Source organism: Hippoglossus stenolepis, chromosome 4 (assembly GCF_022539355.2).
Source record: "Hippoglossus stenolepis isolate QCI-W04-F060 chromosome 4, HSTE1.2, whole genome shotgun sequence".
NCBI classification, from domain to species: domain Eukaryota; kingdom Metazoa; phylum Chordata; class Actinopteri; order Pleuronectiformes; family Pleuronectidae; genus Hippoglossus; species Hippoglossus stenolepis.
Genome location: NC_061486.1, coordinates 18,318,849 through 18,344,780, shown reverse-complemented (window position 1 = coordinate 18,344,780; position 25,932 = coordinate 18,318,849). Strand labels below are relative to the sequence as shown.

At 41.4% G+C, this 25,932-nt stretch overlaps 1 protein-coding gene across 1 annotated transcript in view; it reads left to right on the top strand.

The window, feature by feature from the left end:
- The first annotated feature begins 10,233 nt into the window (after window positions 1–10,233).
- Window positions 10,234–25,932, top strand: part of LOC118106567 (cGMP-inhibited 3',5'-cyclic phosphodiesterase A) — a 54,133-nt gene continuing 38,434 nt past the window's right edge. Inside the window, exon 1 of the mRNA XM_035155229.2 lies at window positions 10,234–11,471. Coding sequence (XP_035011120.1) covers window positions 10,548–11,471 — 924 coding nt within the window. The 5' untranslated portion in view covers window positions 10,234–10,547. The remainder of the gene's footprint in view (window positions 11,472–25,932) is intronic.

Below are 25,932 nucleotides of genomic sequence, written 5' to 3'. Positions count from 1 at the left end.
TGTGTGTGCTGCAATAGAGCAATGTCTGGTAAGAATATGTAAAAAACGAAGCTGAATGTAGTGAGGTATAGGACCTAAAAAGGCCGGCAAGGTCCAGCATAATAAAGATGGACAGGAGGATTTGGACTCTGCTCTGATCTGAGTTCAACCAAGGACAGCAGCAAGAAGGGAGGGCACAATGTGAGGATGATGGGAGGACTGTGCGAAATGGACTGGTTCTGTCAGTAATGGTCAGATCAGCAGGGATGTGAGGTCTGGGCCTTCTCAGCGAGGATGAATGTTGCATGAAAATATAACCCCCCACCCACCCGACCCACGTACATTTACACAAAATAGCACACACATGCCGTCAGTCCCTGTAAGGATAATTGTTACAGAAAGTCAGACATTTAGCATCTACGCCCTCGGCTGATTCAGATCCCGGAGCAGGAGCTGTTTGTATTAATTCTGCATCTCAATTTTCCTCTGAGTGTGTGCACGCGGTCGCGTGTGTTGTTGCTAGCTGTGTGTTTTTTTGAGCTGGCGTTTCTGTACGAGCAGGTGCACCCATGCATACATGTGTCATGTACAAGTGTACAAGTGTCTTTCCATGTCTGCCTAAGTACATCTTCATTTCAGCACTTGGTCTTTGCGCGCTGAGGATGCGGCTGCGTGCTGTGATTTCGTCATGTTATTTTCAGGAGACACCTTATTAACAAGATGGGGGAACAATTCATTTGGATAATCTACTGTATTGCTCTTCATGACTGAACAAATCAGCCATTGGTAATTAGAATATATTACCATCCACTTGCCCCACTTTAAGATGAGGTGATCAGTGGTAGTAATTATCACTGTGCGTATATATGAGTATATATGTGTCAGTGCTTGAGCGCTGTGTAAAGGAGGTCATCAGGGATATGGAGCTGGTTTGACGATTATCAAGCTTGGCACGATTACATTACCTTCACTGGCCCCACAGGCTCTCTCTCCTTCTTTGACTGTCTTGCACCTGCTCCCTTCCACCATCTCTGTCAACCAGCTCGATGCTCATGGGTCAAAAGTTTACACGGCTCTTTGGGCTTCCGTGCAATGTTATGACACTGTATCGAGTCGTAAGAAAACCCTGTAAAATGTAATAATGAAAAACAAAAAACAGATGAAAGGATCATTTCAATATGGCAACTCAAAAATATGAGTTGGCAGATTTGTTACAGGAATGAAGCCAGTTCTGCAATGAGAACAAAAAGCTGCTTACTGATACTATCAGGGACGTCTTTAGCATCTGGAATGCAAGGTTTGACATTGAAGTGGCTGGTAACCTGCTAACATAGTATGCACACCTATGTAAATTACAAATATTGGTCCCACTTGAGTTTTCTCTGGGTACTCTGGCTTCCACCCATAGTTCAAAGACATGCAGATGGGGATTAGGGTAATTGTAGACTTTGAATTGAGCGTAGGTGTGTCCAGGGCGTGCCTCCCCATGTCCCTCAACGGATACGTGGTACAGATAAAGAATGGATGGATGTGAACACGCAAAATCAGTTCCTTTATGGGACAGAACTTCTGAGACCAGACGTAAGGAGAGATATAATTTCCACGTAGGTATCATCTTATTGATGAATATTTTAACTTTAACAATTCATGCGCTGCTTGACTGGTTTGAAAATTTGTTTGATTTGACCTAAATCCGTACTCTATGTATTTGTACCCAACCCTAGTCAGGACCATTTTATGACCTATTTTTTGTCTTGTGTTGTCAGGACATTGACATGTTCTTGGGAACGTTTACCTCTATAATAACTGCAAAGACTCTTTGTTTCCTAACTTTAATGTGACGCACCAAGTATTGTGAAACTACAGATTAGGTAAGTACTGACAATTATCAGCTGCCCACACACAGTGACATGTGTTGTAGTGGGACAAACAACAAACAAAACATTATTGTGAATAGCAAAAAGGTATAAATAGAGTATTAGCATAAGGTTCAAAAGCAAAGAACGACTCACACTGGATGGGACACTTGTCTGAAGGACAACAAGAGGCTCTTGGAGTTGCACACATAAATACACACAAACACAAATGGCCTATGAATACTGGCCCTCCTCCTCCTCTCTTGCTCTCTCCTTCCTGTCTCGTCTCCATCCGAGCTCACATTAACCAAATTTAAGATTTTTTTTATTGGGCTCGGACACACAAATGCAAAAATGTTTCATTTACATATTAATGGAGGCAATGCAGTGTATTGTTCATGTCTGATTTTGTAATAATAATGAATTATGTAGGGTATGCGCGGCTGACTGCTCTTTATTATGACGTCAATTTCAGGTGTGTGTGAGTGCATGCGTGTGTGTGAGCAGGATTAGCACATATGTGGCTTTGACATACGCTTACATGCTTGCATGGCCATACGTTTACTATATATGAATTACTTGTGGTACAAGCAAGCTCTCTGGTGCTGCCCTGTTCTGTCTAATCACATCATGAAAGAAATGCATCATCCTGCCCACTATGAGGTGGACTCATAAACAGCTGTGTGTGTCTACACATGAACGCACAAAGCATGTACATGTACAGCACCCTCGCACACCAGCAGCTCTGCTCTCATGATACCAAACTTCAGGGAAATAAACCCATGTCACTCAAAGGCATCTTAAAAATACATTTTAAAAACTGAGTTTCTTGCAAAAGGAGACATTATATGCTTATACTCAAGTTCATAATGTCTTTCCTCATACTGTTCATTGCCGCAGCTCCTCTTTTCAGTCCAACACTTTTAGCTCCTGTCTCTTTAAGCCCTTTCTTCCGATAAAGCCCAGTTTGCTCTGATTGGCTCGCTGACTCACTCTGTTGTGATTGGTTAACTGCTTCTAGAGCGCGTAGGAAATGTCAGCCTTCGCTCTCACTTTAGCTGCATGGCTTAGAGCGCGTGCCAGGCTGTGCTTGTCCAATGTGCAAATGTGGGACATTTTGATGTCAACTTTGCAGACCTTTTACATACAGAAAAAACCTTTATATAACATAAAAGAGAGAAGAAAATCTGAAAACGCTAAATTTGACATGCAATGGAACAACTACATTTAGGCTCAAATGCTTCTCTAGCTGGATAGACAATTAAGAGAATTTGTCATTTTAACATGAACTACCTTCTTTTATCTGACTTTGATCTGACTTCATAACATCTTAAATTCATGTGTTTTACAGATTCAAGTAAGACTTTGCCCATAACCCACCACAACTTATCAATGAAAACACACAGAATTCACTTTGTAAATTTACTTAAAATATCAACAAGTTTTAAACAGTCAGCTAATCCCACACAAAACCACAGACTCCTCAGCAGCCTCATCAGCTGTCCGATCTTGCACTTTACATATGAGCTGACAGACAATATCAGATATTCATAAAATCAGGCCTTTCTATATAATGTACTGGTATTTTCCGTAGACAGCACCTTGCATCTCTTCATCTAAAACCACTGATGCAGTTACACCAGGTTAGGCCGTATGTTTGTTCTGGGATTTGTGAAGCACAGAAGGATGCGTAGCCCCTTCTCTGCGTTCGTGAGTGGTGTGCAGATGGTTGGACAAACACACAGCGAGAGGGTCATTCAGAGGTGTCAGATGTGAATGGAAGACGTACAAGAACGGAGAAAACGTGTGCAAATAAATTGGACTGAGACCGGTGGTGAAGCACAGGTACGTACAGCTGATAACACAACTTTCTTTTTTTCTTTCCCTGTGAGGTCTCATGGTAGCATGCATACAAGTAAAGGAGCCGGTAATTACTCATACTGTAACCACATCCTCTATATCCCATTTATATACTACACACGCGTGTATAACACAGCATACAACATGCTACATACCTACAGGCACACAAACATACTATACTTTACAATGGCAAGCATGGAAGTGCACTCATTTTTTCACAGGCTGGCCCTTTCCAGTTCCCAGGCCTTTTGACTACCTGAGTTAAAGTGACACACACACACACACACACACACACACACACACACACACACACACACACACACACACACACACACACACACACGCAGGCCGCTATCTCAGTTCCTGATAAGCAGGTTTTTTATCCATGGATTCCTCAAGGGTTAGCAGACAGCTTATCATGCTGCTGACGTAAAGCCATCCTGCGGCCCAGTAAAGAGACTCTTTCAAGTTCGACCAACATGGACTGACTTTGGTTTGGTTGCGTTTCCTGATCTGCTCTGATGAAATCTAGGACCAACACTTGTATCCGACTGGACGCCTCTTTCAGTTTGAAAGAAGAGAGTGAGCAGACGACACTGCAGCTTTTCTACTCATGTCACCGATTTTATGCCAAGTGTTTTTCCTCCTTGTAAAACTGAGGAGCAGGATACAGGAACATTTAAGTGCATATTTTACGATCACAATATAATTTTGTTCTTCCCAGCTATCTCACACACACACACACACACACACACACACACACACACACACACACACACACACACACACACACACACACACACACACACACACACACACACACACACACACACACAAATAAAGATAAGAGTATTTGAGCTATAAGATCCATATCATGGTGCTGACAAGCTGATGTTGAAGATTTAACCTGGATGGATAGAAACAAACAGGATATGGTGCATTTTTTGGCAGCCATCATATGAGAGACACGGGTAAAAAAGATATTTTGTAATAATGATATTTTCTTGTTTAGCTGTGCATGTCCATCAGATTAAATTGAAACATGTTGATATTTTGATAGTGATAATCACATAATCATAGCCAAAGGTTGTTTGATTGGCTGGACGGTCAGTCAGTGGGTCGGTTTGTTGGTTGGTGGGTTGGTTTGTTGGTTCTGGTTGGTTTGTTGGTGGGTTGGTTTGTTGGTGGTTTGTTGGTTCTGGTTGGTTTGTTGGTGGGTTGGTTTGTTGGTTCTGGTTGGTTTGTTGGTGGGTTGGTTTGTTGGTTCTGGTTGGTTTGTTGGTGGGTTGGTTTGTTGGTTCTGGTTGGTTTGTTGGTGGGTTGGTTTGTTGGTTCTGGTTGGTTTGTTGGTTCTGGTTGGTTTGTTGGTTCTGGTTGGTTTGTTGGTGGGTTGGTTTGTTGGTTCTGGGACTCGTGAAGCACTGAAGGATGAGTAGCCACTTTCATTTTGTTCGTGTGGTGTGCAGATGGTTGGACAAACACACAGCGAGAGAGGATCAGTCAGAGGTGTCAGATGTGAAAGGAACGGAGAGAACGTGTGTAAATTAATGTAACTTGTCCCTCTGAAATTCATTGATGCCATTTACTCTTGTAGACGTGTTATGCATCAATGTATTTTGCTTTTGTGTAACAGATCTCAGGTAATACTAATGAGCTAACTCTGAGGCATTCCAATGGTTCCCACATAATTTGCAATTTAGTCAATATTAGTAACTCATGAATAATAATAAACTACTTTCTCAAAAATATCTCTCTGCCAGATGACTTTTTATCGTCAATCCTCTGAAATAACTTTGGTGGTTTGTTTTTACTGTCGTTAAGATTCAGTGATAATTCCATTTTCCTGCTATCAATCATTAATTTTGAGGCAGGCGCTGAAATCACATTCTGAATTTTTTTCAGAGAAAAAGTAAAGATAAGAGTTTTAATGTCTGACCATTGCAACCATAATATTATTGCATCATTGTAGCTGACCGTAAAACTTAGAGCTACAATTCCTTGACTTTTACCCTTGAAATCAGACATGCTATTGTTTATCAAATCGAAAAATATCTTGATTTTTGGCTCTCTCTGTCAGAGAGGCTTCAAGAAATGGATCCCAAATGGATTTTGGGAGGAACTGGAGATTCAATGCTCCACACATACAAAAACAAACACTGAACACTCATCCTCCTTTTTTCCTCTTCGAAGGTTTTACAAGCCTTCTGAACCTTTCATTTGATCAAATTTAGCTTTTTCTGTGACATCCACGGGCAATCACTAATTCGGTATGCATTGTTTAGAGCGGTGAGTCATTTGTCCTTGGAGTACAGGCTCTCCTCAGTGTGAATGTGCCGCTGCAACTAAAACCGTAGAAAGCTACGGGCGAACGTAAAGAGTTTCCCCCCTCTGAGCTGGAAAGGGTCAAAGCAGCACCTTCAAACAACATTTCTGGTGTTTGGCAAAACACGGAGAGGCAGAGGGAAGAACAGTCACCTCGCTGCTCCACAGTCCTTCCTCTCTCCTCACATTCACACACTGTGGCACAGATATACATACAGAGTGTGTGTGTACACAAACACACACAGGGCAGCAGCCTGTGTTCTCCTTTAATAGGCACAAGCACGGGCAGTCTGTTGTCTCTGGCTGCCAAACAACGAGCCAATGACGTCTCTCGGTGTGTCAGAACATGATGGATAGTTTAAATTGCCATTATCCAAAAAGGTTATGACAACAGAAACACATCCCATGATGTCTGAAAAGCAGAAGTTTACTCAAGAACACTTAGAGCAGGACGAGGCTGCAAACTGTACACTTGTGTGTGACTTGGCGATGAACCAAAAGCAGTGACATGCTGTGTTTACATTTTCACAGACGAGAAATAAAACAAAGAGATGTGTCAGTGGAGTGTGTAACAATAAATCCTACACGGGTATGTTCGAGTGTGTGTGTGTAAGTGTGAGAGACAGCTGGAAATTCCTGACTCATTGAAAACAGACGATTGCTTGAATTGACATGATTTGTCCTTCACAACTTTTTACTGTTCCTCATGAATTTAAATGGAGGAGAGGAGAGGAAAGGAGAGGAGAGGAGAGGAGAGGAGAGGAGGGGAGAAGACCTCTGTGCTATGGATGATATTTCAGGTCTTAAATCGTGCTTCGTCTCTCGCACCTCTCTGTGCGTGCCAAACCTTCAGAGCCCCGAGGTCTTAGTAAACCACGACAAAGCTAATTAGTCAACCACAACAAAAATTAAAAAAAACCATTATCATGAGTCACCACTTGCAGTGTTTTGAAAACGCTGGCTGTTTTATAGTGTTTTGTGTTCTTTATTGTACCTGTTGTACTTTTAATACGCAAACACTAACTGTGAGATGAAGACTAACTTGAAACCAGGCATAAAATAAATGTTTACATCGCCCTGTACTTTAGATGCTTGGATGTGTTCTCAATGCTGCAGCAAGGTGAGAAGTTAAACATACAATATGTAACTTCTGCCTCTAGGGGGTCTCTCAATCAAAACAACAACCAAAGCCCTAGTTTGATGATGCCGTGAAGCAGCATGGAATCATGGGAGTTGTTTTCTTTACCACCATTTGCTGATGAAAATCTACCTGACGCGACTCAGGCACAAATCGGGTTCACTGATGAGTTCATGTATTCAAATTGCATTCACATTATGCAGCAAACGGCAATGAGTCACACTGATCCATAATGAGTGACCGATACAAACAGTGGAAGTGAAGAACTGCTGACTAGCTAACTAGCTAACAGTGTGTTTTTCCTTCATCATATATCTTTTACCTTGGAAGTTACAGCAGAAAGGGACAAATTAACCAGTGGATATACTGACATTATGTAGAGAAAATGAAAAATGAAACAAATTTGGAATTTCTCTGTGTTTGAACATTGTTGGAAACACCTTGGACACAAGTTAACAACATATATAACCTAGGTCTCAGTGTTTTAAGACATTTGAATGAAGAATTGTTACAAAATATCTATTTAAATCTTTTTTATCTCAGTTGCTGTTAAGTTGTTCTCTAGTTGCTCAGATCTTCCTCTCTTTGATCCAAACAAACAGTGCTGCCTCTAAAGTAAAACACATGGTTTATTTATATGCATCAAAACTACTTCAGAGGAAGAGAAAATACTAAAATATGTGATTTTTGACAAATATTAACCATTTAGCACATGATACATGAACAATTGACGCAGAGGCACAGGATTAGTACTTAGTGTAAAGTGATATGGGTTGAATGGCGTCCGACATTTATTCATAACAATGTGTACATGAATAAAACAGCATCAGATTATACAGCAGCACAGTATGACCTGTTATATGCGACAGACATGACACAAGCCTATACAGGAACACTTTGTGAAGAATGCCCGTCGTCCGCTCCGACACGTCAGAACATAAAGCAGAACGACAGTATATGTATACGATCAGGATGTACAAGAGTGGTTGTGTAAGCAGCCTCATACAGATAACCTGATGAGAGGCAACTATGACACACGCACGCACACACACACAAAAACATCCAGTTCTCTTCAACAACTTCACAATGATAGATGACACTGTTACAACACTTCCTCATTACAACTGGAGGAGTGTGTCTGGACAACGTCTCCAAGGGCAAAGGGCAAAGAATGCTATTATCACGGCTACCTTTGCCAGATGTGATTTATAGGGTGTTTATAGGGTGATGTACAGCAACGACAGGACTGAACCCTGCTGGACACAGACTGAAGCCGTTCCCTTATAGTGCGCCTGCGGGTCGCCATATTGGACCACATCACAGCCGAGTGATAGATGTACAGTTGCTTACTGACTTTATTCTATTATTTTATCTATTTACTTGACTACATAGGAAGTAATCAAATAACATGAAGTAAAAAGGATGTCCTCCCTCAGCCCCTCTGACATCCAAACTGCAGATTAAATAAAAATGTAGAAATCATATACTGGCACATTTCCACTGTCCATTGTGATGGGATGACTGAAACATGAGATTTATGCCCTGATTGCACTGACCCATGTTGTATAACACCACTGTAATAAAACACAGCTCTTACGTTACATCATAACTCAAACTGCTAATGGGGGGAAAGAAGACACCTCATACAATTCTGATGCATATACACGAAAACAAACTGTGGCCGATCTATTGGACAGATGTTTAGACTGACTGTTTTTCAGGAATTCAGACATAGCAAAGCTTTTGAATCCTTTTTTTCTTTTCAGAGAACCAATTTATATAATTTCGTTGAATTAGATGACGGACTTGAAATGGCTTTATGTGACCGAGTTGCGTCCTTTTTTAAAAATCCTCTCATAAAATCTAGGGCAAGCAGGTGAAGGCTGCTAACTTGTCCTCGACCGTGCAATCTGCCGCATGGGAGGAAGAGGATGATGTGATTTAAGGATTTTAATCCAGGAAATAAAAAAATTATGAGTAGCGAGATGATTATTGCCAGAGCTAAATACAGCTTTTTGTTGTTTGTACGTTTCTGCCTTTCTTTTTTTTCCTGGTTTGTTTTGGACGGGCATATTAAAAATACATGCTTAAAAAATGTTCACCTTACGATCCTGCTGCAACTGTACAAGTCTGCTGCTGCTGCTCTTTGCACAAAATACATGCTGTTGTGTGTTTGAATATATAAATGATAATTTGTGTATGTATGAATGTTTTAATATATCATATTAGGAAGCAAAGTAATCATTTGACTGTACGATGCGACACCTGTTTTTACTGTGCATATGACAATGAAGACATCAGGAGCAGGTCCTCTCTACGGAGGCTGCCATGTTTTTTACAGAAGCCCAAACTGGACAAACTAAACACCTTTTGAGTTTTTATGAGAACTGAAGGCTGCCAAAGGTTATTTTTCATGTTTGGAAGGGGAGGGTGAGGTGAGGGGTATTCAGCTGCAACATGCAACCTCACCACTAGATGTCACTAAATTCTACACACTGAACCTTTAAAGTTAGTTATATTAACACAACAGTTAGCTTTAACTTGAAAAAAACTGATTTGTGTGTTATACCACTTAAGTATTTTTTGTTGTTCCAATACTTTTCTTTTTTCCTATGCAGGCAGGAAAGTGAATGAAGTCACCTAACTTCCCCTTGGCATTGAATATGTTATGCATGGGCCTAAATAACAAATCCATTCATGTCCCCTTAACGTGTCCTTAACATGTGCACTTAAGACTGATAAATGATATTGTTTAAAAGTTGTGTGACAGGTTATTCCATTTTAAACCCTTGGTCATATTTACACAGAGCTGTGTATGACAGGATGACTACAGTTAATACGGCTGCTCCATCTTCCAGCACAAGCCAGGAAATGTTCATATAAACATGGGCATCCATCCACCGAGAACTGAGTCACATCCAGGCTCAGAATGAACAGAGAGACACAGGGAAGAGCTGGAACGTGAGGGAGGAAGGAACCATGATGTCTATGGTGGGAGGGGAGAGAGAGTGAGAGAGTGAGAGAGGGTGAGAGAGAGACTATGTGCAGGAGTGCAGGCAGTGGCCTAGATGTGTGAAACGCCAGGGGTTGTTGTTTTTTTTTGGTTCACTGGTTGACTTTTTCAATCTTTGACCGAATGTGATGGGGAAGTTCTGAGCAACAGGAACTTCAAGAAAAGTTGTGAACCACATCATTTAGCAGTTTTAACACTTCTTCAGGTTTTGTTCTGCAGTTTGACCATCACTTGTCCGGTGTTTTTGTGCCAGTGGCGCACGGACAACACGCACCAACATGGGGAAATACAGGTGGAACAGGTAGACATCCACTCAGAGACTGAAGCCCATTGTTTCCCCGGGACGGTCAGCGCTAAGTTCCGCTTGAGTGACACAGCCATGGCCTTGGAGGCGGACGGCCACAGAGGTTCATCAAGGAGCGCTCATGAAAAATATCCCCGGGCGGCGTTGGAGCGCAACGGCTACGTGAGGACATGTGTCACCCCGCTGCAGCAGGACGCAGGGAGCCAGTCGTGGCTGAGACTCGCCGTGACATGGACTTGCAGGAGAAGATTGTCGTCTGCGGCGTGCGTCGCCTCAGTCTCCGTTATTCTCGCTCTGCTGCTCACATTGGTCGACTGGGACGCAGGCAGCAGCAGCAGCAGCAGCAGCAGAGGAAATAGCAGCGGCTCCGGCTCCGGTCTTCACTCCGCGGCGGGCTGCGCAGTGGAGCTGCTGTTGACTGTGTGTTACAGCGTCTCCCCGGTTTTCACCCTCGTATGTGCCTTCTTCTGGGTCGGACTGTATCTGATCCGCTGCGGCGTGCTCGTCCGCACCGCGCTCTTCTTGTTAGCGGTGTGCCACTTGGGCGAAGCCGCGGCGCAGTCGCTCCTGCGCGGCGCCGAGGAGCAGCTGCTGTCCCTCCCCGCGACCCTGGTAGTCCTCGGCTGCCTGGGCAGCGGGGCTCTGCTGGTCGTCCGGCTGGGTCAGGGAGTGTCGATCCTCGTCTTCGTCAGCGTCATCCGGGCCGTGTCCCTCGTCTCTCTGAGCAGGGTCCGGGCCAGCTGGAGACCCTACCTGGCCTACCTGCTGGGGCTGCTGGGGGTTTTGCTTGCGCGGTATGCTGACCGGCTTCTGCCGGCCCCAGGGACCAGCGGGACGGGGTGCTGTGGCTCTGTGACCGGGGCGAAGGAGGAGGACATCCCTGTCTTCAAAAGGAGACGGAGGTCCAGCTCCATAGCGGCCTCGGAAATGATGGCTCATGGTCACAACAACAGCAAGTCCCACCGCAGGACTTCGCTGCCATGCATTCCGCGAGACCAGGTAAGACATGTCCAAGTTTGCACATCTGGACACAGAGAAGGTTCCGTTACAGCTGTGATTGTGACCTTTCTGAACACTGCGGGCCTCTGGGTTCCTCTGTGTCTGATGGCATGTGTGGCAGCTTTACGCGCGTCGGCTCCTGACATCGGGCCATGTTATAATAAGAGCTTGTAGCCATCACGCTTTATTGTGATGATGGTAATGGTTTGTTTGCGCTACAGGCCCACGTCTACAGCCTCTCAGACCCATCACTGGTCCAGTATTGCAACATGCGCTCCGTGCAAACACTGCTGTTGGTTTGGTCATCACCACCGTGCTGTGCGCTATGTTTGTGCTGCTGATAAGCAAATGGAAGGTGCACTTAGCATGCCAAGTTACTGTGTGTCCCGTGATCGCCTAAGTGTGTGTATGTGTGTCTGTCTGCATCGGTGTGAGGTCACATCTAAATATTTTGAAAGCCTCTGTGTGTTTATCAGGGTGCTGGCCAGTGGCGTGGCGCACGTGTTCCCAAACTTACACATAATGGAGCCACATTATATTCAACTGTGACCTTATTATACCCTCATGGTGTGTTGTGCGTAATGATCACTGCAGTGGAAAGAAGGGGTGTGAATGGTTATGTTGCATATATCTCTCTGTTGTTGCTCTTATGTGGAAATTAAAGGGACTGCTGGAGGTACATGGATATGTATGGACATCATAGAATGAGAGGTGTTAAATGTAACCCAGGCTATTCAGCTGGATGTGACCCTACATGTGTGAATGAAGTGGATGCTGTTCCCTGATTATGGGTTCAATGGGCTCTTTTGGAGCTTGAGGCACATCTTTGCTTTTTAACAGACTTCAGATGTTCACATCCCAATAGAATCCAAACTATACTGGATCATCGGGGCCAATGCAGACACCAGTCAACACATCAATTATTTTTATATAAATATAGGGTATGTATACCCTTGCTGGCTATAGGTTGTATTGATCCATTTGTAGTGGAGATGGTAGTTTATGGGTTTTATTGTTTCTATTCAATTGCCCCTAACAAATGGAAATTAGCTTTAGTAACCAAATTTGTTACAAAGCATCTTTTCTCTTCTGTTTGAGCTCAATGTATTATGTAATTTCACAATTTTAAAATGATCCTAAGCATCTTTATATTTAAAAAAAAAAACGTTTCATATTAGCGTTTATATACAGATACCCATGGCTATATGCCAATATCGGTTGTTGATATTGGCCAAACAATATATTGGTGGTGCTTTACAAAATATAACTGATTTCAGCATCTTAACACACTTTTACATACATTAAACATAACACTGTTCAGGATTATTTTGGAATCAGCATCATCTTCTTCATGTTCTGACTCAAACATGCGACTGTGAGAGTGTGAATTTTAAAGCATCCTCGCCATCAAATGCTTTTCACTGTGTTTTATTCATGATCGTTTAACAGCACGCCAAAACATATATCGGTTTGTTGATGAATAATTTCTTTGCAAAATAAAACTGAAAAAAATTATAATAACTGGCCTACATTTAGACGTAAAAACATTCTTGTATGATCCCGTTTTTGTACATAGGCAACATTACAAATGTGAATTAAACAATTTACTAATTGTGCTGTACTTATCCTGTGAGGTTCTTCATGTGCCTAATCTACAATATTTGCCTTAACATCAATACTGAGCCTCAAGACACCAATTAGACTGTTTACTTTGCAGTTACAAGTATCCCCTGTACACTCAGTACACTTATTAGTGTCACACTATGACTTGATATAAAGTTAAGTGTTCAATAAAAACAGCAACTCAATTTAAAGCCACTTTCAGACGTGTCATACATGCAGGATTAGTCCTATATCCAATATCATATCTATATATATCACTTCAGCTATTTTATTATATGCACAACTAATGAAGAATGGTGAAACGGAATCTATTTAGTAACACAAATGTGAGAAAAATGATTCAAGAACAAAGTATAATGCATCAGATGAAGCCGGAAAAGAAAGAAAGAAAATAATGTTAATAATCTTGTTTAGGCACAGAGAGTGGAATGTGTGTTTTTAGCATGTATTGATTTACACAACTACTTATAATGGTTATCAGTATCATCACAATATTGTTATTGAGAGATGCTGAAAAAATTTTGGATTATTATTTTACATCCACTCACTGCATTTGTGTGTATGCAATCACCTCATGTACAACTCGCAGTCACACCAAGAGTAAGAACACAGTGGAGCACATGTACAAATATTTCAACTGTCAGATTTAAATAAACAAAACATGTTGGTTGGTTGACTGAACTATGTGACGTGTGCAATAGGCAACTACAGCAGCACAACGTGTTGTGTTTTAACATGAGCTAACACTGTTAGCTTTAGTTTATGTTACTATGACCTATTAGGAAGTTAGACACATAAACCAGGATGTTTTCTCCCAGTCTGAATCATTGGGGCACCGTGCGTTGAGCTTTTTATTTATGCCCTTAAGTGTTGCCCCCTTTCTCAGTAATTCTCTATTTGTATGTGCTGCAGACAGGGTGACTTTGGTCCAGTTTCCCTGAGCGGTCTTATAAATCCAAAATACGACCACACTTCAGACTAAACTCCTTTTAGAAGGACTGAAAAATCTCTGGAACACGGTCTCTGTCTTCTGCCATTTTTTTTTATTGAAGCAAACAAAAGCTATGTTGCACGCTGCTCCTGTAGTGGGAGACTGATGCTAACTTGGGTTTGTGCTGTATAGTATTAACCAAAGTGCAGTAACTTAAAGTTTTACTTGGTAATTAAAATTATAAATGATATGAACTAACCACTGGGAATTTTACCAAGGTTTACAGTGAAACTTGCAACTGTTTCAACACTAACTTGTGGGCAGGTTCCTTTTCTCTCACGCACTGCGCTCCTGGCAGCTAACATGTCATTATTAACATATTTGGATAAGAAATTATTTAAGGTCTGGGTTTTGACCTTTGAAACTCATCCCTTCATGTCCATGAACGTCTCCTCTACCGAAGGTTGTTCTCTTGCCCCAAACTGTGATCATGCCCTCTAGTGACAGCCGGAGATAAAACCACGACACGTTGGGGGAGTAAGAGAAAAGCTGCTGATGTTACAGCCACATGAGAGACAATGATGGGGGATCTATACATATGTATGTGCAGTGGATGTATGTGCAGTAGAGATTCATGGTAATCATCCTGAGTGGGTGAGTCATACTCATGTACAATATGTCTTAGCTGGAACGCCAACCATGGAAAACAGAAAAAGAAAACCTGAATAGCAGTAATTAAATGGCTCATCACTTCTCTCCTTGTGATTTGTGGAGTAATTGTAGTTGACAGGCCAAACGCTCAGAGGTATAAACACCTCACACAACCTTGTGTACTTGCACACTAGCCTTCACACAAAGCAATTTATGTGTTCATACAAATTTTTACGTAAGATTTAATGGATGTTTTAGTGATTTTATTTTTTTGGGTGTAGAGCACATACCTTCGCCAAGGCCCAACAGTTCCCTTATAAAATAAAACTTTATTCACTAGATCCAGATTTTTATTTGGCTCAGCAGCAAATTGCCCAAACTGATTAAATACCACTTCCCTCAACATGCCTGATTTTTTTTCATCAAGATAATAAATTATTCATCGAGAAATCAAGGAAAATGTTGAAAAACGACCTATCTGATGATATTAAATAAAAATAAAAAAATTAAATCCTGGTTCCACCCCTGATCCGGATCTGCACCAAAATATAATGGGTGCTTCCTTGGGTCATGCTCCAGCCCTCCACAAAATTTCATAGAAATTGGTTGAGTAGTATTTGCATAATCTTAATAATTAACAAACAAACAGAAACAAAAACATAATCTCCTTTGCCGAGGTAATGATTTAATGTCCCATTGTATGTAGACATTGTCAGTTTTTTCAGAGAGGACACTGGGTATCACAGCTTAAAATTACCAAACTCATGCGGTGCAGCTCAGAAAAAAATGTGATTTATATTTAATTTTTGTGTTGTAGCATAAATATGTCCCCCGCCACTAAACTCTTTAAATAAAGTCACTCTTGTGATGTTTCTAATCAAGGTGTAATCAGTCTTATTGATTATACCAATAACCATTCCCATTGATTCAGAACTGTAAGCCTGAAATGAGCGTTTCCATTAGAAGCACAGTTTACCTGAGATTGTTCTCACTCTGAGCCAGCAAGGGCCCCATCAAGTGCCCCGATGTGGAACCACACACTTTGTCCCATCTCACAAATTTAATTCCCTCATTTGGAAACTCAAGCCGACCCCACATCCAACCCTCGATGCCTGGTTGTTCATTTCTAGCTGGTATCTAGGGAACGCTGAGTTAGTGGGTGAACTGAACTGTTAGAATGGCTCCATTAGCCATTCCACCCTGTCATGTGTGGAACAGCAGTGATGAGAAATTTAACATTAAAAGAATCTCACAGTTGACCAGATGCTGAGGACAGCGTGTCCTCCTGTGGCGTTGCTGTGTGATCTCTGGGACCAGTAGGAGGGAAGTAGAAACACAAACAAATGGATTTTACTTTTGGAGCCAACAAAGTGCTACCATAACATAAACAAATACTACAACTACTAACCCTTTTATAGATGTCCTTGTATTATTAAGTTTAATTGTAAGTATAAATACTTTCATAGTATATACATTAACAAAGTGTGCAGATATGCAAAATAATGGATGACCACAGTTTTTTGCCGTAAATTCTGTCCTTTCATATGGTATAACATTTCCTGTCGGCTGTTTGGTGCATCATAATATACAGTACTTTGTCAGAGCCTGTCAGTTAAAAGCAGTTGCCTGCTGCAGCTGCACAGAGTTTGCATGACAGTCGTGAGCAGGAGCCAAAACAATAAAAGTCTGAAAGGACACAACAAGAAGCAAACATCAAATGATGCTACAAAGCTGTTCAGAGATAAATCTCTGTTTGTAAATGGATGCGTGCAACATTTTCACTTTTTCAGTTCCTTTTCATTTGTATTGTGCCGAATCACAAAGTACATATCGCAAATGCGTTAGATCATAAGGTCGAGACCTTATAATAGGGTTGAGGGAGAGAGGAGAGAAATGGGGGAGATGGGAGAGATAAAGGAGAGCAACCGCAGAAACAGTTGGGATACTGATAAGCAATGTCCGACTGGTTGTTATACCTACCATAGTTATTCTGATCATGATAACAGTAATGAAAATAATAAACAATGGGGTATAATAATTATAGTAATAACTAGAATGGCACTCACTAGAGGGCAGAGCTCTGCCAAAGTCTAAAACTCCTACACATGATTGTTACAAAAATAAATCCTCCTGGATCATGATGAAAATAATCAGGGGACTGGTATGTGTGTGTGAGCAATGTGGAGTGTTGGGCCTTGGCAGAGGTATGCACTCTACTGAGTGCTATTCTAGTTCACTACGTATTGCTCTTAGAAAATTGCATAACTGAATGTGTACATTACTTTGTCCCATGCAATTCTTTGCTTTCACTTATTGTGGGAAATAAAGTTATGAAACACTTCACCTGCTTGTCAGTGACAATTTGGGACACGGCCCCAGTCTGCATGGATCAGGAGCCCAAAGTTAATAAACCCTAATTATTCAGTATGTAAGAATATATTTAACATTTTCCTTATGCCTCCTACTACGGCTGCAGATTCTACCTTTGCATGAACACACACTCACTCTTTTTCAGCGGAGTCTGAATCTGTATTTGACTATTTTGGAACCTGACCTTTGTCTATTCTCATTAGGTACCACAGCGCAGACATTTCAAGGCATTTAACAAATTAGTCAAATCAATTACTCACATTGTCTCTCTCTCTCTCCCTCCTTCACCTCCTCTCTCTCTCAAAGTGTCTCCCTGACACAAACATGGACACTTTGTACAGGTACTGTTGATCCATACTGTCGATAAAGACGCTCTCCAGAGTGCAGTTGTACCTGAGAGGAGTGGGGGGTTTTCATCAGGCGTCAGTGTGTGCAGTATTTATGAAGCAGGCTGGTGCAGCCTCCAGAGCCAGAGGCAAGACAGGCACTCTGCTGAACTGTAAGCTGGAAAATATCACTGGCTTCTCTACATGCTTTTATTTTTTTCCTTCTCTTTTTTAAGGTGAATGGGATTTATTGTTTTGCTGCTGTAATATTATGTAGAACAAATGAGCTGATGTTGAATTAACGAAAGTTTCCTCACCAACATGATGTCTTGAGCGTTAATATTCAAGGATTTTGACCTGAATTTCGCTTGCTTGGCCTGACTCCACACAGAGGCCTTGTGTTGTGACAGAAGTTGTTTGTCTTTCAGCCGGGGTCTCTGAGGGATGGAGATTTTGGGGGGGAAAGGCCTCTGCTCGTGGGTTTTTTCTGGGGTCACGTGCAATTGAAAAGCACTCGCTCCGAGATAACTACGGCCATAAATAGAACGTCCCAAAAAAAAAATCTGTAAGCGATTTGTTGCAGGACGTTACACCATGCAGCTTTCTCTTCCTCCCTAACACACAGTGCAAATTGTTCGTGACACAAATGCTACTACAAGACCAACAAAATAGATCGTGTGCACTACGTCGCACCATGCTGACGCACAAGCCCGAGTGATGTGAAACAAGTTCGTTTCCTCTTCTCGTTTTGAATATGGAGGTCAGACCTTGAACACCGTGTTGCATAACCTCTACCATCTCATCATCATATACAGTATCTGTGTCAGACGGGAGGTGAGAAGGAGGGAGCGAGGACGATTTTAAAGCAGAAACATGTGCTCTGGAATCTATTTGAGGGAAGGCCCACATTCTTTCATTGACGCACATTCATTCCCAGGGAGACACACAACCTGTTCCCTGTGCCAGAGTTACAGTATCTGACTCCGAGCGGCCTCCAGGGTTATTATACCTGCACCGAGATGATGGAGAATATTGTTAATATGTTTGGAAAATAGATAATAATCAGGTTTTAACAACGTTTACCAGAAAGGTTTGTGATATACTGGATGATTCAAGACCCGCATACGTTCAAGAACTAAATATGAATCTATCAGGGCAAATAAAGTATGGTTATGTTAGACAAGTCAGTTAGACAGAGAAGTTAACATTATTTGTAATATTGTATTGCATATATATATGTTTTTACCATCAAACACCAATTAGATAATTTCTGTATTTTCTTGAATCATGTAATTTAACAATTTAATTTTACATCATTACATTCATGTCTTGTTTTTCTTTATCTCATGCAGACTAATAAACGTTAATGATGTGGTATTGGATCAGTACATAGATCTATGTACTCGTTGACTCACAACCTGGAATCTTCTGCAGTGTCAGAGGTATTTCTGATGCGTGTATCGGTATGTGAACATCTCTAGTTCAAGGTAGGAATAAGGAAAAAAAGTTATGGAACTAAACTTAACCTTTATATATAACAAATAGCATGTAGGTATTATGTACTGCACATTATGTATACACTCCACTCAGAGAAGTAAGGACATGCAGTTAAAGGGATTATACGTTCATCCAAAATGCATGTAAATACATGTAAATACATGTGCAAAAAGACAAATGAATGCAAATTCAATCATAGGGCAAAAGCAGCAGAGCGTAATCGGATAAAATATCAGCTGTCCTGCTCTCAGGGAGTCTGGATTGTTTATGGCTTGAGAAAGTAATAAAAGAATTTAGAAATAAATAAAGTGAGGAGTAATGTAGAGCACAGAAAAAGGAAAACGATGTTGGAATTTGGATGTGCGTCACCAGATGTGCAGCTGAAGCCTTTCTGAATGGATCGTTTCATTCAGAGGAAGAAGGAGAAAAAACAGCAAAGGTAGAAGACGGAGTGACAGATGCTGAGATGAGGAAAGATGGGTCTTAAAAAAGTGATTGAAAGAAAAGAACACACTGACATTAGCACAGGCTGCATCCAGCCTCAAGCTGCAGTCAGATAGCCAAATGCGTGTGTGTGAGAGAGGGAGAGAAGGGGGGGGGGGATCTAGCTCGAGGGGACCTAATGCAGGAGCGACTGCATGAAAGAGAGGGAGGGAGAGAGAGAGAGGAGGGGGATAAGAGAGTGCTGAACGATTTGTTGGGGAGGGCGAGGAAGAGACGAGGAGTGAGAGGAGGTTCGCTGCCAAGCACAGCAGAAGTGTTGATGGTGAAAGGACAACTATCTGGTCCCTGTGTTCAGCCTCCAACACACCATCGCTCTCAGCTCACACATGGACTCGCACACCGCGGAAGCAAGTTTGTGTCGATCGCATATGGTTTGTGCGACAGATAGTGTGTGTGTGCGTATTTGTGTGTGTTGGTGTCCTCATAATGTGAATATGGCTCTTTGCCATATGCTCCCACAGAGAGAGTAGAGAGGCCTGGGGAAAGAAAAAAAAAAGGAAGTGTGTGTGAGAGTAATCGTCATGGCTGCTGCTGAAAGGCAACAGCAAAATATTTTAACCTTGGCTGGGCCACTACTGTATACACGTGCTCATATACTCACACACACACACACACAGTCATGTTTACATGACTTGAGAGGACATTCCATTGACTGGCATTCATTTCCTGGAGACATAAATCTAAACCTATCCTCACAATAACCTCACCCTAACCTTAAAACATCTTCACCTTATCGGGACTTTTTATCCCCATGAAGAAGACAAGTCCCCACAATGTGGACAGATTTAGGTCCCCAACAACATGAGGAATACCTGGACACACACGCCGACACACACAGTGGCGTCTCTGCGAGCTGTCCACATGAGGTTTGGTGGCCTTGGACAAGGATTGCCTTGTTACTGGAGTCAATGGCGTGTTTTAGCTCCAAAATATGCCTGGTGAGAGGCGGGAGGGGGGAGAGGGTGGTTGGGCCGGGCAGGGGGCAGCATGGACGAGCAGAATCTGGATGTGTCCATAGGTCTGTCTGTCTGCTCCTCTCTCACCACAGTAAACACTCTCACCAATGTGATGGACTCTCAGCACAGGAGAGTTCTAAACAGTGCTGCTTGGACTGTTTTTATTTTCATGACCTTTGTGAATTCGAGTTTTTAATTTAAAATTTAAATTAGGGATTCCCCAACTTTGCTGTTGTCTTTTGTGGAGCACAAGCTGTTTGGAATAAGAGGAAATATGTGTAAACTGTATTTTATGCAGGAATGAGATGGTATTCCACAGCTGCTTCTGTAGACTTAGTTCATACCCACTGACCTGACATACCTGAGAGCTGCCCAATAGCTCTACAGTGTCGCAGTGTGACCCTCTGATTATTACTGTTGTTACTAATTCTGAATTAAGCTCTTGTGTTCTATTTCAATCATTTTTCCACACATCCTCTGAATAGATAAGTGGGGTTATTGATTCACAACACATTCGCACTACCATGTAATTCAGTCAGTGAAAACCTTCATGACTGGAACTACACTGTCAGAAAACATCCGAAATAATAGATAAACAATTAATCTAAATATTATCAAAATGACAATATGTACATTACACAGCTGCAATTATTTGAAAAAGATCAAATATGTCACAACATGCCAATATAAAAGAAGTCTTGTGGTGAAACAGAGATTATTTAAAGATGCTGGTTTGGTATTGATGTTAGAGACAAAAAAAAGTTCTAATACAGATACAATATCTATATAACAAAAAAAAAAAAAGATTCCTAGGATGTCGTTATCAAACCCTTATGACAAAGAAATGTAATTGAGGTTTGATATTTTATAGGTTAATTGTAAATGTATCACACAAATACAACCAGATATATAGAACATGAATTAAGAAAATAAAAGTTTTCATACCAGCAAACATTAACAGATACTGATAAGTCTGTGGAAGGCTCATGTCGCCTAATTTTATCGGCCAACCGATGGTCAGGCTCTTATTAAAAGAATTTGTTTTTTTTCATTGAAAATACAACAACAAAATTGGGACTCATATCGCAATTGCAAAATCTGTCACAATGTGATTTTTTGCATATCATTCACCTCTGCTCATGACTGAAACTACATTCAAGGAAAATTGTAAGTGTCATTAAGCTGCAAAGCTGAGAAAAAGGACTTGGATTCAATGGGGCTATTTGCTAAAATGGAAAGTTACAAGACTGTGAAAACGAGAGCAATATATGACAGTATATATATTTAGTTTGGGAGTGCAGCTATAAACACTGCTGTCAGTATTTCATAAAAATATTTATACCCAGCTCATTTTCCAGAGTCTCATGTGATCATAGATAAATGTGTAAAAGCACCAAAAGTTTATTTTAAGATAATTTGATGTCTTTTCAAAGAGAATTAAAAAGAGAATTTAACTGCTACTCTGCTGTGTTCGTCATAAATAGGGATTTTCCAGTGATCTTTAATTTGTATTTACCCATGCTTTGCCTCAAATGTCTCTCTGGTGAGATTAATGTTGAGCCACTTCCCTTTTCTTTACTCATTGATGTGAGGACACGGACACCCACCCACCCACCCACACACCCACCCACCCACCCACACACACACACACACACACACACACACACACAATGAGCCTGACCTTGGAGAAGCTCCCAGAGCTGTGTCCCCATAAAGTGGGACCTCTATTCAGATCGTGTTGGGATGTCATTGTGGGTTAGATCACTGCCCCAATCAAGCATCATTGTTCTAGCACATTCACACATATAATTTAATATATAATATAATATTTACTTGAGTACATGTCCAGAAGACACAAATACAATTTTTTTTGTGATGAGTTCAAATAACTGCTGCTCTCCTCACCGCATTTCTGTTTGACGTTCGCTATATCTATGCATCGTTGAGCAAACTCAAATACAGCAGTGTGTGTGTGTCTGTGTGTGTGTGTGTATGTGTGTGTGTGTGTGTGTGTATGTGTGTCCTAGTTAGTGGTTTACACTCGGTCAACAGTCTGCCGACAGTGTGTTTGTCTTGGACGCTTCCAGCCTGCCTGTAGATTACCCAATCAGATAATCAAGGGTATAATTGCATCACATGCATCTGGGAGTGTTTTTCCCTTCCATTATCCCTCATAATGCACACATACACGTTACACGTTACACACACACACACACACACGCATGCTGCAGACACACATTGATGACGTACATGGAGCAGCTAATTGCCAGGGGGTCGCCTGTGTTTAGAGACAATAAATTCACCTGTGGTCTCATCTGGATATAAAAATGTAAAAAACTGTGTCTTTACCTGCTGTTATCTGTTGAGAATCACTGGGAGCAGAAACTATTTCTACAGAGAGACTGTGGTGAACCTGCTCCTCTGAAACTGGGTCTGGAGACATTATAATGATGAGGGAGTGGACCATGACATGATGGATAAGATAATAAAATGTTACTTTGCTTCTGATGGGCTTAATGAAATGAGTCCTCTTTTCCAAAACAGACTAATTTTCTTAGTTTGTTCTAATACACCAGTTTTTATATAATTTTTCCATTTTAGAACATTTGTTATTCATGCATGTGGGATGTAATTTAATTAGCTTGGAAGTCTATTAGTTTGATAAAACTTTCAAAAAGGTATTCTCATCTCATATAAGGAGCAAAAGCACAGGAGTGTGCATATCTCCTCCAAGGCCAAACTGTCGCCTTATTTAAATCCACCCGAACAGGATTTTTATTTGGATCTGCACTAAATTGCACACACTCATACATTTCAATGCTTCAAATCATTTTTTCATCCAGATCCATGTGCTATTCTCTGAAATTTAAGTTAAAATGGTTAAATTTCTCCATTTCTACCCATGTTCAATCCTCCAACCAAATTTCGTGGGAATTCGTTCTGCAATGTTTGCATAATTCTGCTAAAAAGTCAACAAGCAAACAGGCAAGGGTAAAAACAGAACCTCAATGTGTCGCTCCATATATTTCTTTATTATTATTTTTAAGACAAGATGTTTGACCAGGATTGAAATGACCCATATTTGTATCATGTGTCTTTTCTGTCTTGGTTGTAACATTAGCCGAATGTTGATCTCCTTGAGTCTAGCCATCTTTGTTTATGTTTACCACACGCAAACTCAGACAGATCGGTCTGAGTCAGTCTTTAGTTCTGGGGTGTGCCCTCTACTGGTACACGTGTAGTACCTTATCAAATATGTGAACAATAATGGTGCAGCCGGTTGCCTACGCGTACTGTATGTGTGGTCAAACAGCAAGTACCCCGGGCCTGATGCATGATAGTTCAACCTCTTGATAAGAATATACTCGCCTCAGATGTTACTTAGTTTGTATCTGAGCAGAACTTGCTTTAATCTTTGATGGTGCATGAAATAGAGTCATGTAAAAAACTGCTTTGGTGCATCATAGTCATATACAACATGCAGTTGTCTGAGGGGGGAGATTTAGCTTCTCTCGATGAGACAGAAAACTTGGAAGACATGAAAATGACTGCAGCTTTAACTTTGGGTAATATTTTCCCTCGGGGCATTTTGCCTCAGGCTCATGGGCATCTGTAGTCAAAAAAGAAAAAAAAAACTTTCTTTGTATCTCTTTCCATGAGTCTTTCTCTGCCACTTTCTCTCTCTGTCTCTCTCTGTCTCTCTGTCTCTCTCTCTCTCTCTCTCTTGCGTTTTTGTCAATTTTTCTGCCTGCCTGTCCTTCTCTGTTTTCTCTCCCACTCACCCGATTTCCTCTCCGTCCAACGTTCACATGACAAATGCCAAAGGCTGTATTATTGTGTCCTCAGCTGCCATCACTCACTGTGTTATGTAAGACACTGCTGATGCATGCACGCATGTGTGTGTGTGTGTGTGTGTGTGTGTGTGTGTGTGTGTGTGTGTGTGTGTGTGTGTGTGTGTGTGTGTGTGTGTGTGTGTGTGTGTGTGTGTGTGTGTGTGTGTGTGTGTGTGTGTGTGTGTGTGTGTGTGTGTGTGTGTGGTGTGTGTGTGTGTGTGTGTGCCTGGCTTCAGTCATGATATGCCTTCTCTGAATTCTCAATCATCCCAGCGTATCCAAGCTGAGGCCAGACCGGTTACCACTCCAGATGTGTGATCTGTTTCAACCTTGACCTCTTGAGCTACAGCCACACTGCGTTTTAAATCTATGATCTATAGAATAATAGGCAGCGGCACCAAGACGAGAGTACAGAGAATCTAGTGCTTATTTGGCAAAAGACTATGCAGGGCTGTCACTTTATTCTGAGAATTCAAACATTCATCCATTTATTCACAAGTGGGGGAAAGTTCATATCCAGGTTTTTCCAGCATAGAAGTGAACAGGTAAAAAAGAAGATTTTTCTCTTGCAGATCAATGCAAAATTTCCTCAGCTGTCATCATGCAATGTAAAAACTGTCATCACAACTCTGTGATTTCAGATCCAATGAAAGGTGCATGAAGTGGCCATGGAGTGCATGGAGTACCCGGTTATCAATATAGTAGTTATTGATGTCTATTCAACATGTATTGCAACTGTCATTGTGTAACTCCATACAATTATAATAATTAAATACATCTCTGGTTAATTTCTTTAATTAAGAAATATCGTCACCCTGCAGGTAGAATGTGCATGGAAACCGTAGACAAAAGCAATGCCAAAGTGTCTCGATCGCCACCTGGAGGATGCCTGCAATATAGGACATAAATCCCACCTCCTCCACGTTAGTGAATGTGACAAGGACCAAAGTCAAAAGTCAAAATACACATGAAATAAGTTGTTCTCAAAGATCTCTCAAAGACTCGCGATTGGTCGAGCATGTTTATTAGCGTGACCTTGCAACCATCCTCAAATCACTACCATGCGGACTCTGGCTCCATCTCTTTCAAATATGGCACTGTTCGTATCCAGGATATTTTGGCTTCATTTCTGGATAGTGGGAGGAAGTGGAGATGTCTTTATTGAGAGGCTCTGGCTGTAACCATGAGCAGATGCACCAGACTGTCATGACAAACAAAAACAGTTTTCATTTTCTATCAGTCAGTAAAGCAGTGTGTGTAGTGAACCGTGGTGGCCTAATTTGCCTGATTGCATTGCCTTCCTTTTAGCAAGCCAACTTCATATCTACACACGTTAAGATGTTTACCACAATGTGCTGAAATGACTCAAATTGTTTATTGGTATCTAATTTAAAAATGGGAATAAAGATGTCCCACTTTGCATCAGTTAAAAACCTACATCATCAACCATATCGGTCTTTCTTCCAGTGGATTGTTCTCTCTCAGGACTATCAGACTAGATGTGGGGGACAGGTTTACTTCAGGTCAAGTTTTCAGATATTCAGAAATAATTGGATCCATTCTAAAAATGGCACCCTGTTTTCTCTGATCTGTGCTAAAGCATCACAAAGCGAGCACTTGGTTCTCATCTGAAGAGCAGACGAAGGAGTTGGGAGCCTTGGGCTGTGAAGTGTGTACAGGATGGTACAGACACACACACCACACACAATCTCTCCCTCTCAATCTCTGCCCGTCTCGATTGCTCACTCATGATCGACCACACATACATAC